Source organism: Somniosus microcephalus, chromosome 5, assembly GCF_052327205.1.
Source record: "Somniosus microcephalus isolate GS21.2 chromosome 5, FLI_Smic_1.0, whole genome shotgun sequence".
NCBI lineage: Eukaryota > Metazoa > Chordata > Chondrichthyes > Squaliformes > Somniosidae > Somniosus > Somniosus microcephalus.
In genome coordinates this window covers 122,497,692-122,514,520 of record NC_140991.1, presented here as the reverse complement: position 1 = coordinate 122,514,520, position 16,829 = coordinate 122,497,692, and the positions used below count along the sequence as shown (strand labels likewise).

Genomic DNA, 16,829 nt, shown 5'->3' with positions numbered 1-16,829 from the left:
CAGACAACTCAGTTCCCTGCTTTCGGAGTCGTTATCACTCTTTTGTTCGTCTGAACTATTCTCCGTCATCTTATGTACCTTCTTGTACTTTTCTTTGGTAGGTTTCTTATTGCTGGTTTTCTTTCCCGACCTGCAGACTCGTGCTATGTGTCTTACTTTTCCACACTGTCTGCACACTTTGGGCTGGATTTTCCTAAGCCCCTGGAGTCGGTTTGGAGGCGTGCGGGCGATTAAAATCGGAGATCCGGGGGTCCTGACCCCATCCCGCCTCCAACCCGCTTCCATGTCAATTTCACAGGAGTCGGGTTCCCGACAAGTGCTGGAACCCGACTCCCAGAGGCGGGAAGGGAATAAAGGCAATTAAACTGCCTGTTAACAGGTAGTTAACAGGTAGTTTTTTGCCTATGCGCGATTTTTATTGCAGGTTTGTGGGCTTCCCGACAGCTCCAAACCACGAAAAGTTTTCGAGGCGGGACGTGGGTCTGAGGTCTTGGAGGGGTCGAGATGCCCGGTGTTCAAGTGAGTGAGGGGTGCAGGAGTGCAAAGGTAAGTGTTTTGCAAGTGTTTAAATAAGTTTAACTTACTTTTACTTACCTTTACAGGAGTCCTGCATTCCGGTGTCGGGAGTCAGCTGCAAGAACCACAGAAGCTTTGATTTTTAAAAAAAAATCAGCTTCTTTGTTTCTACAGCAAAATGATTTTAAAGTTATCCTGAGAAAGGACTGAGGCTGAATTAGCAGTTTTTCAGTGCTTGACAGCTTCAAACAGCTGTTAAACACTGATATTTCATGTGCCAAAAGCTTTTGACAGATGAAATGTCAATCTCTGACGTCACCTGTTGCCGGGTGGCCCTTAATTGGCCTGCTGAGCCCACAGGGCGGGCTCAACAAGGTCAATCAGAGGAAAATCCAGTGGGTTGGCCACATCTCCATGGAGGCGGGACAACAAGCCCGAATGTGGGTTTCCCACCTCCAACCCGCCCCCGTAGCAAAATCCAGCCCTTTGTCTTTGAACCGGCAATCATTCTGGTCGTATGTTGTTCTGCCGCAGCGATAGCACTTCTCTGTTCTATATGACATTTCGTTTGTGCCATATTCTTGCGGTCTCTGTTGTATCTCTGCAGCGCCCCGTGCTGCTGCTTCATATGATACTGCAATGCTGAAAGCCTTTTCCAGCGTAAGGTCCTTTTCAGATAAAAGCCGTTTCTGGGTTCCTTCACTTTGAAGCCCACACACAAACTTGTCCCTTAAGGTATCTGCCAAACTGGCAGTGTTTCGATAGTTTGCGCAGTTCTGTTAAATAATCAGCATTGCTTTCATCCTTATGCTGGTTCCGTTTGTGAAACTTGAATCTTTCTGCTATCAGCAGCGGTGTAGGGTTTAAATGTTCCTTTCGTATCGTTACTATGTGTTCAAAACTCTTTTCCATTGGCTTCATTGGGGTTACTAGATTTTGTAATAAACCATACGTCTTTGCACCCATTAAATTTAACAATAACAACGCTTTCTTGTCATCTGACACCTCATTTGCCTTGCAGTATACCTCTATTCGTTCGACATATGTAGTCCAATCTTCGACTTCATTGTCAAACGCGGTGATACTGCCACTCTTCGGCATTTTGGGTGTGGTTTAAAATGGCGTCTCCCGCGCTTTCCTTCCTCCCCCGCTGCTGCCAGCGCCGCTCCCGGCGGTTCTCGTGGCAATGGCGGCGCCCTGTAGGTTTCGCGCACTTCTCCTGCGCTGCTGCCAACGCCGCTCTCGGCGTTCCTCGTGGCAATGGCGGCGTCTCGCGGGTTTCTGCATGTCTCTCTCTCCCCCTCTCTTCGACGCTGCTTGGCCCCTGAACACCGGCTGCGCCCTGTGCGCTCTGCCCTCTCTCTCTCTCCCCCGTCGACGCTGCTCGGCCCTTTGCTGTGCCGTTCGGTCGGGCTCTAGCCCGCTGCTGTCCGGGAAGGGTCTGCGCACTACCTGTTGCCAGCCCGTTTCGCTGGACCACCTCGACTGGAAAGCCAAGCCTGGCTCTCAACAGCCTCCCCCGCAATTCTCGAGTCTCTGCTGGATGACTGGGCGGTTGCCCGTGGTCGACGCCCGAGTCTCTGGCCTTGACCTCCAATCCACTGATCTCCAGGAACGAATCCCCGGGAGGCGATGCAGAGTTGCAGGTAGGTTCGAACTTGCCTGGTCGCCAATGTTGTGTCTGTGTATAATAAGACACAGACTGCAGGAGAACGGTACAACAGGTGTTTACTCAACGTGGCTCACACTGGAACTGATCTGTACAGATTACTACTCAGTACTATATACAGGTGTGGTCACTGCCGGTACTGCAGTATACATGAGCTGTAAAAGATAGTTCCCCCCTTAAAAGTATATACATTACACAACTCATCCACAATATTTTAATTAGCCCAACTCTAGAAAATACAGTAGGGACACCAGTGAGTTCAGGTGGACTGAAGGTCCGTCCAATCATACTTCTGGAGGTAATCATTCCTCAGAAGAAAATCCAGGCTTTTGTGTCTGTTGTACAAATGGTAAGTAACTCCTGTTTGCAATCTTTGCCAGTGTCTACTTTTGCGCTGTGCCCATTAACACCCAGGCACAGAAGTAAATGTATTCAATTGGGATTACTTCTGGACACCAAAGTACTATTTAGGATAATACAGTACTTTATACTAAATGGTTCATTTGGGTTAGACACTAAACTTTCATCTTTGGGACCTGGATTTAAATATCTGGAAGTATCTGTTCTGTTTACTGTCTATAAGCATGTTTCCAGTTCTCACTGGCACATTGCACAAAAGTGCCCCTAAATTGGAAATCTCACTGTAACAGGCCACAATATATCAGGAACTCTGTGTCTAACCCTGCTGGATCTGGTAATATTCTCCAACACTAATACCCTCACCTAAATCAGAAAAAAACTCAAAACAATTAATGCTCTATAAAAATTACAAGAATTTCTTTTAATTTAGAGAATTAATTTACTTAAGGATAACTAGTAATTTGAGCTATAACAGATTTTTTCCTGTTGTTCTACAGGAAGTTGGAAGCATTATTGGAAAGGTTAGTACAGTTATTTTTAATTCCCCATCATACAGTTTTCAACGTGTCTAAAGATAGTTATAATCACTGTATGAACATTTTTGTTTTTTATAGAAAGGAGAGACGGTAAAAAAGATGAGGGAGGAGGTAAGTCATGGCTTGTTTTTCTTTAGTGCATTAGAGGTTAATTGATATTTCTCATGGTATTCAGACAATGAGCTATTCTGTCTCATAGAGTAGTGCAAGAATCAACATTTCAGAGGGGTCCTGTCCAGAACGCATTGTAACAATAACTGGCCCAACAGATGCCATTTTCAAGGCCTTTTCGATGATAGCACTCAAATTTGAAGAGGTGAGTAAACACACTTATTTGAACTTTAAATATGCACTTAATCAGTTAAATTGAGCTCTGGAATTGCCTCCCTAAACTTCTCTGCCTCTCTGCCTCTCTACCTCTCTTTTCTCCTTTAAGACACTCCTTAAAAGTTACCTCTTTTCTGCCCTATTATCCCCTTATGTGGATTGGTGTCAATTTTTTGTTTTATAATGCTCCTGTGAAGCATCTTGGGACATTTTACTAAATTATGGGCACTATATAAATACAAGTTGTTGTTATTGTAAATTGTCGACTAGATTTGCAATAGAAATAGGCCAGAAGGGGGGAAAACAATCCTTATGGCTCAATGGATGAATGCACTGCTCAATGTGGTATTGAGCTACAAGATCAGGAAGGTCCTTTGTATAATTCCTGGTCTGTGCTGAGTTCAGGATGGGGGTGGGGGGAGGGGTGGTGGCGAGGAGCACTACAACTGGCCTCAGTGCTCCTGAGCCATAGAAGGGAAAGATCAGTAAATTATCCACCACCTGATACATTTCTCTGCCCTTCATGCAAAGTATGTGCATGTCAGCATCGGGTGAAGACAGGACAGCAGACCAGAGTGCCGGTGCATGCTGACATTTACTGTCTGGGCTCTCAAATGAAGAATGGCCAATTGGATGAGGTGCTGGGGGACTGCCAGCACCCTTACAGCTGTAACCTATCATTGATCACTACCCTTAGGAAAGGAGGAGAGAAAAAATGTCGAAGTGCACAAGATTCTTTCAAAATATGTGTTTCAAAAATGTTTGTGTTTAGTGGTCTCCGCACCATAACTAGGGACCTTTTTAAAATCAGTTATTACTGATTCCACTGATAAATTTGAAGATTTTTCAGGTGGTGAATTGGTAAAAACTGATTCCCTCCTGAATTTGAGAAAAAAAATTTTTTTTTAATTGTTTGCTTACCAAAAATCAGTTCCACAGATGTGCGCAAATAATATCAGGGCATATACTGAAGAGTCTTCTATAGCCATCTTATTAACAGAATAGATACACTGCATACAATTATTACAATAATAGAATTCATAGCACATACTATAAAATTAAATTTTAGCATCAACTATCTTGTATTTCAAACTGAGTTTAAAAATATTTATGCTTCACAATGCTATGATGGTGATATGCTACTTTAAACATTAATTTTAGCAGTCAACATTTTGCAACACACATTCCCTTTGCAAATGCCATAAAAAATATTTTACTACTAAAGGAGCTTGACAGTATTTTATGATCGTGGATACTTATATTACATTATAGGAACTGCCATGGAGGCTTATAAAAGTGGTGTCTGTGAACTGCGTAAATAATTATTGGTTGCCATTTAGCTTAACTCTGCCTTGTTAGTCTCTTGCTTGTTTTCCTGCGGTTTGATGTTTATAATAAAAACTGATTTTTGTTAACTTTCTCCAAATTTACCCAGCATTTTTGAGCTCCATTTTTTTCTCTCCTAATTTTCTCCCTCTTTTTGATGTTAAATATGAAAAACACCCAATAAAAGCCAACTTTAAAGCTCCTTAACTATAACTGTGGAGTTTTTTTAAAAGATTTTATTTTCACGTGAAACACAGCAAAAGCTGAATTGCTCCTCATGCATAATACTACTCATTTGGAAGCTATTGGAAAGTGAAGCTGCTATTATTGAAATAATTGTACCCATATTTATCACCATGCAATGTATTGAAATCATCAGACGAGCCCTATGTTTTCAACTTACTTTATATTATTATTTTTCAACATACATATCATCTCTTGGCCATCTGTTTGAGATTCTGCGAGTATTCATTTTCCTTAGACTCCACAATGAACTTCATGCCTGTCCTCCTTTATGGCTACTGTATTTGCTGTAATCCCAGATATTCTGAGTCGAGGATTAAAGTTTTAAATGGAGTGACAAATCCGAGACTAATTCTTACTGACGTTGTTATTACAGGATATAAATGCTTCAATGACAAATAGTACAGTGACAAGTAAACCACCTGTGACATTACGTCTAGTTGTTCCAGCAAGCCAGTGTGGCTCTCTCATAGGGAAAGGAGGTTCAAAGATCAAAGAAATCCGTGAGGTAACCCATTAGAAACTAGAAATTAATATGTAATCTGAGTAATTTTTGTACATCCCATTCTCAATACGGGGGAAAAGTGACTACCTATTATGCACACATTATTACCTGAATGACTAGAGTGCAATCTACAGTAACTGACAGTAAATTAAATCCTGTCAATCTTTAAACTTAATGACATTACATAGATTTAATGTTAATTTGATAAAAGATTACATTATTAAATACCATTATCAAAATATTCTGATGGATATCACGTTTAAACATTCTACAATGTCTTGTAGAAATTTTTATTATATTTTAAATATGTAATGAATTCTATAGAAGGGCCTCAGGTCCCTGGTTGAGTGAGGTTAGATTTTTGTAAAAATTGTATTTTAAACAAATGTCATCAAAGTTCTGAAAATATGCACCAGGGTATACAACAGCAGGTTACAAAGGTTTGCCTGGAGAGTTTATTAGATTTGATGTTGACACTTGTGAATGTGATGTACTCTATAAAAATCAAAATATAAGTGAAAACTTGACCAGTCATTGGCCCCGATATTTTCCGAGGGTGGGGTGCTTTACAAGCCAGGGGGTGGTGGGTGGGAGGATTTCTGCTCACTGTGGAGTTTTAACTCCACAGCGTGCATGTTTTTTTTTCAACAGGTTCGGAAGGCAGCCTGACTGATGGGCTTGGCTCCCTGTCGAGCGGGGAACACTGCAGAAGGGGCTGCAACCCAGAAGCAGATTCCTGCTGCTCAGGGTAGAGATCGCGAGGGTGTGGTGGTGGGTACAGCGTGGTTTGGAGGGTCAGGGGGCTATGTTCCCTCTAATTTTCTTTTGGTCTGCGCAGCCCCTTTAACAGGCTGTGCGGGCCATTTAAAATTCCACCCATGTGCAGTTTTTCTATTTAAAACCCAGCTCACCTGCTGCGCGGGACCGGTAGGGTGCTGTGCAGCCCGCCCCGTGTCCCCACTCTGTTAAAACTGGAAGTGGGTGGGTTTGAGGTAGGTTGAGTTCGGGGCTAATCCACAGTGTTCTGATTTTCAGTTTCAGTCCAAAGAAAATCCAAAGCCCAAAAAGAAAATTCTTGTTCCTATTGGCATAAGAGAATGACTGGAAATGTATTAACCCGCACGGTGGCCCAGGATATTGGCGATCCAGTGCATTGTTCCATTGGGCTTGTGTTCATCCCCCTTACACTGATTTCCCAGTCTCAATTGTGCTGCAATGGAATGAAGACCAGGTGTTTCCCCGAGATCCACAAATTGTACTTGGGTGAAAGTGACAGCTTCAGAATAGTAACATAATATGGCCCTGGATTTAAATCCCGCCGCCTGGTGGAAACCATGCAGTTAAATGAGGGCAGTCACTTACCCACTCTGATCCCGTTGCCTTCCCGCCGTGTCCCAATATTGACTTGACCTCTTTTGAGCAGGTGAGCTGGACACCTGGAGGAAAGCAGCGGGGTCCTGTTTAAATATGCAGAACAGGGCCAGATGACGTAATCAATCTGCAATTTTAGTTGGAGGCCTGTGCGGGAGAGCAGTGACAGCTTCTTCGTCAGGCCAAACCTGTCAGGAGCAGGGTCATGGGCCAGAAGAGGCCCAGGCAGGTAAAGTTTAAATTTTCATTTAGGCTTTCTTGTGGGCCAGGAGGATCAGGATTGCTCTTTCGGGCCTCAGAAGGAGGCCTTGGGCCTCCCTTGCCCCAGGCTCCCCTCCTTCCCCCCCACCCCCCCCCCCCGCCGATTGCCTCCAGAGCCCCTCCTCTTCCTTCAATTGACTACCAGGGACCATTCCCATGGGTCCCCAGCTGCGGACTCCTGCCACAAAATTCTTGCTCCCTCTCACCAGCCATGTAGTGGATCTGGCCGTGTATGGGCGGAACTCCGGGAAAATTTATGGGAATGAGGCCTGGCCGTTAATATTGTAAATTCTGGTGGGTAATTTTGCCATTGCACAAATGCTGCCTCAGCTGGTGAGGGTGGCATTCCTTCAGTCATCTGCAGGTTTGATAGAGGAAAGCGGGAGGTTTTCATTCTTCATTTGTAGGTTATTGAGATGTTTGCAGCAGTGAGATTTTTAAAGTACAGGGTGCAGACATTGGATTAATTCCAATATCTGGGGGTTTCCAGGGAGAATCTACTTCCAGAAAACGGTTTCTTCAAATAAAATTGAACGTTCTGCCACTAGGTTAAGAGTTCGATGCACTGTTCTTTGCTGGCACAACATGCCGTGACTGGCCATTAGAGCCGTTTGAACTGATATTCTGCATTTTAAGTTTTTTTTTAATAAGGACTACATCTTTAAATGTTTATTTCCTTTTTGTTTTTCCAAAAGCGGGTTACATATTTTGGCTTTAGGTAGCCATATCACATAATGCTATACCACATTAAGTTATGCTAACAGCACCACCTACAGGCATGCTAGATTTGGAATGTTGCAACCTTGCACCATTCTTAATGTATAATAGACTCTGCCTCATCTGTTATCTAAGCTGAAATTATTATGGGGGTAATTTTCCAAGTTTGTGCTACTATCAGGAAGCCTTCCCCACATATTGGGTGCGCATATCAGGAAACCGTGAGTGCGCGGCCCACATTTTCCAAACTGCCACGGTTAGCAGTATAGACTCAGAAAATTGGCCTTCATATTCATGTATGAATGGAAACAGGAAATGCCCCTCCCTGCTGTGATTGTAAAATCTAAATGAATGTTTTCAGGTTGCTGTGCAGAGTATTTCTTACACCTAATTTGTTTTTACCTTTGTGAATTTTGTGCTAGTGAAGGGGATCATTTCAGTGCTGGGGAATGGCACAATTTCCCACATTTTGTACACAGTGACAGCAATAAATGCTCCAAGGACAGGTATAACATAACCAGATACAGAGTAAAACACGAAATAACAACAGAAAATGCAAAACTCAGCAGGTCAGGCAACATCCGTGGAGAGAAATTTGAGTTGACGTTTCGGGTCGAAACCCTTTTTCAAAACTGGAAAGGAAATAAAATAGATTGAAGGCAGGACTGCGATCGAACAAAAGAAGTAAAAGAGACATTAAAAGGTATTCAAAACCAGACGAGATGGTAATAGGCCAGTGGAGACAAAAGACAGCTGAGATTAGGTGTGAAGTGTACTGGCAGGATAAGAGCCAGCTGCCAGGTGGGAGAGAGAAAAAAAAGGAAAGCGGGGGGGGGGAAGGAGGACCCAAAACAAAGGGGTGGAAAAAAATATAAGTAAAAAAGTAATAGGGGCCGAGGTTATGATCTGAAATTGTTGAACTCGATATTGAGTCCGGAAGGCTGCAAAGTGCCTAATCGGAAGATGAGGTACTGTTCCTCGAGTTTACGTTGAGCTTCCGTGGAACAATGCAAGAGGCCAAGGACGGTGAGATCCGAGTGGGAATGGAGCAGTGAATTAAAATGACAGGCGACTGGAAGAACATAAGAAAATAAGAACATAAGAAATAGGAGCAGGAGTAGGCCAATCGGCCCCTCGAGCCTGCTCCGCCATTCAATAAGATCATGGCTGATCTGATCCTAACCGCCAATCTACTATCACAGAACCATCTCCTGAATCTAACAGAATTAGACACACGAAATAGGAGCAGGATCAGGCTACATGGCCCCTGGGCCCGCTCCGCTACCCACAGGTCCATGACCGATCCGAACCTAGACTCATGTCCAAATTCCTGCTCGCTCCCCGTAACCCTTAATTCCCTTTACTTCTAGGAAACTGTCTATTTCTGTTTTAAATGTATGTAATGATGTAGCTTCTACAGCTTTTTGGGGCAGCATATTCCATGGACCTACCACCCTCTGAGTGAAGTAGTTCCTCCTCATCTCAGTTTTGAAAGAGCAGCCCCTTATTCTAAGACTATGCCCCCTAGTTCTAGTTTCACCCATCATCGGGAACATCCTCCCCGCATCCACCCGATCCAGCCCCTTCACAATCTTATATGTTTCAAAAAGATCACCTCTCATTCTTCTGAACTCCAATGAGTAGAGTCCCAATCTACTCAACGTCTCCTCATATGTCCATCCCCTCATCCCCGGGATTAACCGAGTGAACCTTCTTTGTACTGACTCGAGAGCAAGTATGTCTTTTCTTAAGTATGGACACCAAAACTGTATGCAGTATTCCAGGTGCGGTCTCACCAATACCTTGTACAACTGAAGCAATACCTCCCTATTTTTATATTCTATCCCCCTAGCAATGAAAGCCAACATTCCATTGGCCTTCTTAATCACTTGCTGCACCTGCATACTAACCTTTTGAGTTTCGTGCACCAGGACCCCCAGATCCCTTGGTACTTCATTACTTTCCAGTTTCTTGCCATTAAGATAATAACTTGCTCTATGATTTTTCCTGCCAAAGTGCATAACCTCACACTTTCCAGTATTGTATTCCATCTGCCAAATCTCTGCCCACTTACTTAGCCTGTCTATGTCCCCTTGCAGGTTTTTTATGTCCTCCTCACTCACTACTTTCCCTCCCATCTTAGTATCATCTGCAAACTTTGATATGTTACACTCGGTCCCCTCCTCCAAATCGTTAATATAGATTGTAAAGAGTTGGGGACCCAGCACTGACCCCTGCGGAACACCACTAGTTACTGATTGCCAGTCTGAGAATGAACCATTTATCCCAACTCTCTGCCTTCTGTTAGATAGCCAATCCTCTATCCATGCCAGAATATTACCCCTAATCCTGTGATTTTTTATCTTAAGCAATAATCTTTTGTGTGGCACCTTGTCAAATGCCTTTTGGAAGTCTAAATACACTACGTCCACTGGTTCCCCTTTATCCACCCTATATGTTACTTCCTCAAAGAACTCCAGCAAATTTGTCAAACGTGACTTCCCCTTCATAAAACCATGCTGACTTTGTCCTATTAAATTATGATTATCCAAATGTCCTGTTACTGTCTCCTTAATAATGGACTCCAAAATTTTACCTACCGCAGATGTTAGGCTAACCGATCTATAGTTTCCAGCCTTCTGTCTACTGCCCTTTTTAAATAAGGGTGTTACATTAGCAGTTTTCCAGTCTGCCGGGACCTTTGCTGAGTCCAGGGAGTTTTGGAAAATTATTACCAATGCATCCACAATCCCTACTGCCACTTCCCTCAAGACCCTAGGATGTAAGCCATCAGGTCCAGGTGATTTATCTGCCTTGAGTCCCATTATTTTACCAAGTACCACTTCCTTAGTGATTTTGATCGTGTTTAGCTCCTCCCAACCCTATAGCCTCCTGTTTGTCCAGTGTTGGGATATTCTTAGTGTCTTCTACTGTAAAGACTGATACAAAATATTCATTGTGTTTTTGCGATCTCCATATTTCCCACCATTAATTTCCCGGTCTTATCCTCTAAGGGACCAACATTTACTTTAGCCACCCTTTTTCTTTTTATATAACTACTAGCTGGGGGAGCCCGGCTTTGCCAGGGCTGTTTTGGGGCGGTCGGTTTAAATCGAGTGCCAGGCTTTGGGGCCCTGTCTGTGTCCCTTTGTGAATCTGGTGCCGGGCAACATTTCTACTTTTTAATACCTTGAAAGATGAAAGTGAAAGTACTTATAAAACGTTTTTGGTAAATCTTATGTTATTTTTAAAAGAGATACTAACTTTCAAAGTAGTTTGAGCTGGAAGCTGAAGTCATGGCACTGAAACAATGGCTGCCAGATCCCCGAGATGAAAACGATTAGTCCCGCCCACACACACACACCCCGATTGGCCAACCATCAGGGGACCGCACTGTAGGATTGGTCAATCGTGACGGCACAGGATTGGTCGAACCTTGACGTCAGTCAATCAATGCTAGCAGATAATGAGTTTAATTTTGAAGGTTTTTTGCATAAGGCGCGAACAATTTTCGTCTGACCAAAAAGTAAATACGCTTACCAGGTTCCGGAAGCGTAAGCTTTCTTCGGAGGTAACGCGCGCGTAGGTACGCGGTATAACTTTTGAGCGCATAGCCGGACAGACGCACACCCGAGGACAGACAGACAGAAGGACAGAGACAGATCGACCGCTTTATATATATAGATAAAAACTCTTACTATCTGTTTTTATATTTTTTGCTAATTTACTTTCATAATCTATCTTCCCTTTCTTAATCAATCTTTTTGTTATTTTTTGCTGTCTTTTAAAGTTTTCCCAATCCTCTATCCTCCCACTAGATTTGGCTACCTTATATGCCCTTGTTTTTAGTCGAATACTATCCTTAATTTCTTTACTTAGCCACGGATGGCTGTCTTTTCTTTTACACCCTTTTCTTCTCAGTGGAATATTTTTTTTTTGGAAGTTGTAAAATAACTCCTTAAATGTACACCACTGATCGTGTATCGCCTTACCCTTTAACCTATTTTCCCAATCCACTCTACTCTATTCCGCTCTCATAGCTTCATAGTCTCCTTTATTCAAGCTTAGCATGCTTGTTTGAGATCCAACCTTCTCACCCTCTAATTGAATATGGAATTCAACCATGTTATGGTCACTCATTCCAAGGGGATCCTTTACTAGGACATTTTTAATTAATCCTGTCTCGTTACACAGGACCAGATCTAAGGTTGCTTGCCCCCTGGTCGGTTCAGTTACATACGGGGTACTGAACTGGTAAGATCAGCTAAGATCTCAGACGAAGATCAGCCATGATCTCATTGAATGGCGGAGCAGGCTCGAAGGGCCGAATGGCCTACTCCTGTTCCTATCTCTATGTTTCTATGTTTCTATACTGCTCAAGAAACCCATCCCTAATACATTCAATGAACTCATCCTCAAGGCAGCCCTGCCCAATTTGATTTGTCCAATTAATATGATAGTTAAAATCCCCCATAATTATAGATGTTCCCTTATTACAAGCCTCAACTATTTCCTGATTGATACTCCGTCCAACCGAGTTGCAACTGTTCGGAGGCCTATAGACTACGCCCACTAGTGTTTTTTTCCCCTTATTATTCCTTATCTCCACCCAAACTGTTTCATTATCCTGATCTTTTGACCCAATATCATTTCCCTGTATTACAGTGATTCCTTCCTTTATTAACATAGCCACCCCACCTCCCCTTCCTTCCTGCCTGTCCTTCCTGATCATTAAATAACCTGGTATGTTTAATTCCCAGGCCAACTCGGTTGGACGGAGTATCAATCAGGAAATAGTTGAGGCTTGTAATAAGGGAACATCTATAATTATGGGGGATTTTAACTATCATATTAATTGGACAAATTCGGGGTCACCCTTACGGACTGAACGGAGGTGTTCCGCGGAGCTTTTTAATTATATTTTTTTCCACCCCTTTGTTTTGGGTCCTCCTTCCCCCCCCCCCCCCACCCTTTCCTTTTTTTTCTCTCTCCCACCTGGCAGCTGTCTCTTATCCTGCCAGTACACTTCACACCTAATCTCAGCTGTCTTTTGTCTCCACTGGCCTATTACCATCTCATCTGGTTTTGAATACCTTTTAATATCTCTCTTACTTCTTTTGTTCGATCGCTGCCCTGCCTTCGATCTATTTTATTTCATTTCCAGTTTTGAAAAAGGGTTTCGACCCGAAACGTCTACTCAAATTTCTCTCCACGGATGTTGCCTGACCTGCTGAATTTTTCCAGCATTTTCTGTTGTTATTTTGGATTTCCAGCATCTGCAGTATTTTGCTATCGTACAGAGTAAAACTCCCTTTACTTTGTCCCATCAATGGGGAAACATTTTCTGTCTATAGTAGTTGTGATGGAATCTTAAACGTATTTCTGATTTTGTTCCATCTTGCTTGCACATAGAATTTTCCCCCCAAATATGCCTTAACCCAAACTCAGAAAGGCACCCCCAAATGCAGAAGTATGAATTCTTCTATTTCCTGTACCACTTATCTTTGGGGCAAGATTTTCTCTCTGCAGAACATGCAGCAAAATCATAAACGCGTTTTTGAGTCATCCCGCCGACTTACGCATTAATCTCGGGCGCATTTCCCAGCGCGCCACGGACCCACTCGGCGGAGGCGTGCAACATCATTGAAGTACTTAAATGCTTGTTGAGAAACCCTTAAGAAGCTTCTTAACAGCAGCTTTTGGCTTTAACCAATTGGGCACGGGATTCACGCACCTCGAGAACCTTGCCTGTGAAGGAGAGGCGGAAGCTCAGTGACCATTGTGCGAGTCCATTAATTGACAGCTGGGAAAAACACATAAATGCTCCCACATTACACCGGATTACTTGGCGAATTGGAAAGGCTCTTGCTGACACCATTTTGTGCAGAGATTTAGCTGTCACCTTCAAAAATCTTTTACATGGACTTCAGTTAGACGTTGCCCTCTTCTGTACCAATGCTGACATTGTGTTCAGTCTATATATAAGTATATACTAGCTGGAGTGCCCGGCGGTGCCGAGGCTTTTTCGAGGGCATGTTGTTGTTGGAAGAGAGAGAGAGAGAGAGCGACGGGGGTGGGGGGGGGAAGAGGGGGAGCGGGGGGAGGGGAGGGGGGTGGGGGGGGAAGAGGGGGAGCGGGGGGAGGGGAGGGGGGAGTGGGGGAGGGGGAGGGGGGGAGGAGAGGGAGGGAGGGAGGGGGAGGGGGAGGAGTGGGGGGAGGGAGGGAGGGGAGAGAGGGGGGGAGGGAGGGAGGGGGAGGGAGAGGGAGGGGAGAGGGAGGGGGAGAGAGAGGGAGGAGGGAGAGGGAGGGAGGGGGAAGGAGGAAGAAACCGGGCAGCCCAGACTAAAGATGGCGCTGTTCGGGCCCACATTGAAGTTCCGCCATGATCAAAGATGACGTCACGAGGAAATTGTCATGCTGCCAAGATCAAATATGGCGCTGTGGTGTCGCTGCATTGAACTGCTGCCAGGATGAAAGATGGCCGGACCCAGTTGCCGGGGTAACCCTTCTCCCCTCCCGATCTCCAGAGCCGGTTGCCGGGTTAACCCTTGAGAGGGGGAGAGGGGATAGGGGGCAGAAAGAAAAAAAAGCTGTCTGCCAGTCTTCAGGGCGGGTGCGGCCAGCCTTGAAGGTGCGTGAAGAAGCCGGCGGCCATTTTCTCATGTCGGTTGAAAGCACGGAAATTTTTTTTTTCTTAATTAAAAACTGCAAAATTTCTTTACTTTAAAAAAAAAAGTAGCTGCAAGGTACAAAATCGGTAATCTTCTAACTTTATATGTTCTTTTCTTAAAAACTTTCGGCTTTTGTATATCTTCTAACTTTATATCTTTTTTCCTTAAAAAAACTTTCGCCTTTTGAAAATGAAAGTTTTTTAAGGAAAGAAGCTATAAAGTTCGAAGATATACAACAGCCGAAAGTTTTTAAGGAAAGAAGATATAAAGCTAGAAGATATAAAAACTGAATTATTTATTCTCTATCTCTTCACTGACGTTGCAATAGTTGCTGCAGTCACTCCAGTGCTCGCGAAGACTAAAGTAACTTTTATTTATTCTGTCTTATTAAGCATCAGGCCCCGCCCACACACGCCATAGGATTGGTCAACCATCACGTGATGGGGGAGACCGAAGGGGGGCGGGTGAGGGGTGAGGGGTGGGAGGAGCTTGCCACAAAACAATTGCCTAGGGTCCAGCATGGCTGGCAACAGACGCCCAGGCTTAGAGGCCTACCTGCAAAAACGGGGAAAGGTAGGAAAATTAATGAGATAAGATAAAAGATTTAGAAAGTAATTAACTTTTTTTAAAAACAATTTCTGAAAGTAATTAACTTTTTTTTAAAAGAATTTCTGTTTTAAAAGGAACTTTTTTTTTTAAAGACGCAGAAAGCGGGAAAAAGAAATGAAAAGTTTGGAATCAAGATGGCGGCGACTCACCTCGGTTCAGAATGATAAGGCCCGCCCACACAGGCACCGATTGGTGGACCGTCAGGTCACCGAAGCGTAGGATTGGTCAATCGTCCCGTCACTCGACCGTAGGAGGGCCCGGCCGCACGCGCCAGGAACCCGCCGTACGATTGGTCGACCTCGACGTCACTCGATGCGAATGAGCGGATAATGAGCGGAATGTTGAACGTTTTTTGGATACCGCGGGCGTAATTTTTGTCCGGCCGAAACGTAAATACGCTTAGGACGGTTCTGGAATCGTCAGCTTTCTTTCAACGTAACGCACGTGTAGGTACGCTCTATAACTTTCGAGTTAATTCAAGACAGACAGACGGAATGACAGACAGAAGTATCCTTTTATATATATATAGATATAAAGGGGGTGAATTTGGGTGCCTTTGCACCTCCCGTTGCGCTAATAATAGCTTTGCGACCGGGCATGGTGCTGACATCGACTCCTGCTATATTCGGCAGGAGTTTTGCAGCAGCGCTATGGCGTTGCACCCGATCTCCTTTGCCCGGACATCATGACATCATCACCGTGCACATCGCCCCGGTAGCACCCCTGACCCGAAATTGACTTCCGCCCCCTGCAGCAGCGCCAGTTGAAAGCACTGATAGCTGCAGGAGGTGTGCATCAGGTGGCTGGCCGCTTCGGTGATAATTAAAGGCGAGGTGACCAAGGTAAGTTTAAAAAAAAACTTACCTTTCTTGTTGCAGTTTTTTCCGCCGGTTCCTGCCCGGGATCGATCAGCCCGGCACTCTGCCTGAGTGCTGGGCTGATCGCATGGGATCATGGCTGACTTGGTGGTCCAGGTAGGTAATTTTTCTATTGCAGAGCCTGCAGCGATGGCTGTTCCCTTTAAGGGAGGGAAGGAGCCTTTGAATTCGGCAGCGCTGCACGGCCCAGTGTGCAGCACTGCTGAATTCTCCGCCCCGATTGCGCTCCAAGAAGGAAGTGGAGCACTTGATTTAGTGCTCCACTTCTTTCCTGGAGCGCAAAACTGAATTTTTTTAAAGTTAAGAAACATTAGCGCCTGGCACTAATTTTCTCAACTTTTAAAATTTACTGCCCCAAACGGGGCTATAATGAATTTCTCCCCCAAGGTTTCCTGCAAAGTTCATTTACATGTATATTGTCATAGCACAAGCTAATCAGGTCTTCCTTTAGAATTCCACATACACCTAGCCATCTTTACATATCAATGGCATCAATGCTCTTCATGTCTGCCACTAAAAGAGTATAAACCCAATCATTGATGCACTAAAAGTACATAGTCATGGTCAATGTGTGATACGATGTAGCTAAGAAAGTTATAGGTATTTTTACCATTTTATATTAGATGCCATGTTGCATTCTTTAAATTAAATTCTCATTGTTGTTGTTAGGTTTTGTAGACCATGGATCTGGTTGTATTCCTTATTCTATAAAATCCAATGGGATTTTAAATTTATTCCATAGAGCTCTATTGTGTTGTACCCAAGGCACACTTAAAATCCTACAAGATTTGACTTTTACATGTAGAGTTTTGAGGAATTTATTCCCAAACCAAAAAGAAT

At 43.9% G+C, this 16,829-nt stretch overlaps 1 protein-coding gene across 20 annotated transcripts in view; it reads left to right on the top strand.

Annotated features, from left to right (window-relative positions):
• Positions 1 to 16,829, top strand: part of LOC147117288 (poly(rC)-binding protein 3) — a 676,376-nt gene that overhangs the window by 607,798 nt on the left and 51,749 nt on the right. For all 20 annotated transcript variants that reach the window (XM_085988147.1, XM_085988142.1, XM_085988144.1 and 17 more), the window contains 4 exons: positions 3,043 to 3,066; positions 3,160 to 3,192; positions 3,281 to 3,397; positions 5,354 to 5,485. In XM_085988147.1, the coding sequence (XP_085844273.1) occupies positions 3,043 to 3,066; positions 3,160 to 3,192; positions 3,281 to 3,397; positions 5,354 to 5,485 (306 nt within the window). The remainder of the gene's footprint in view (positions 1 to 3,042; positions 3,067 to 3,159; positions 3,193 to 3,280; positions 3,398 to 5,353; positions 5,486 to 16,829) is intronic.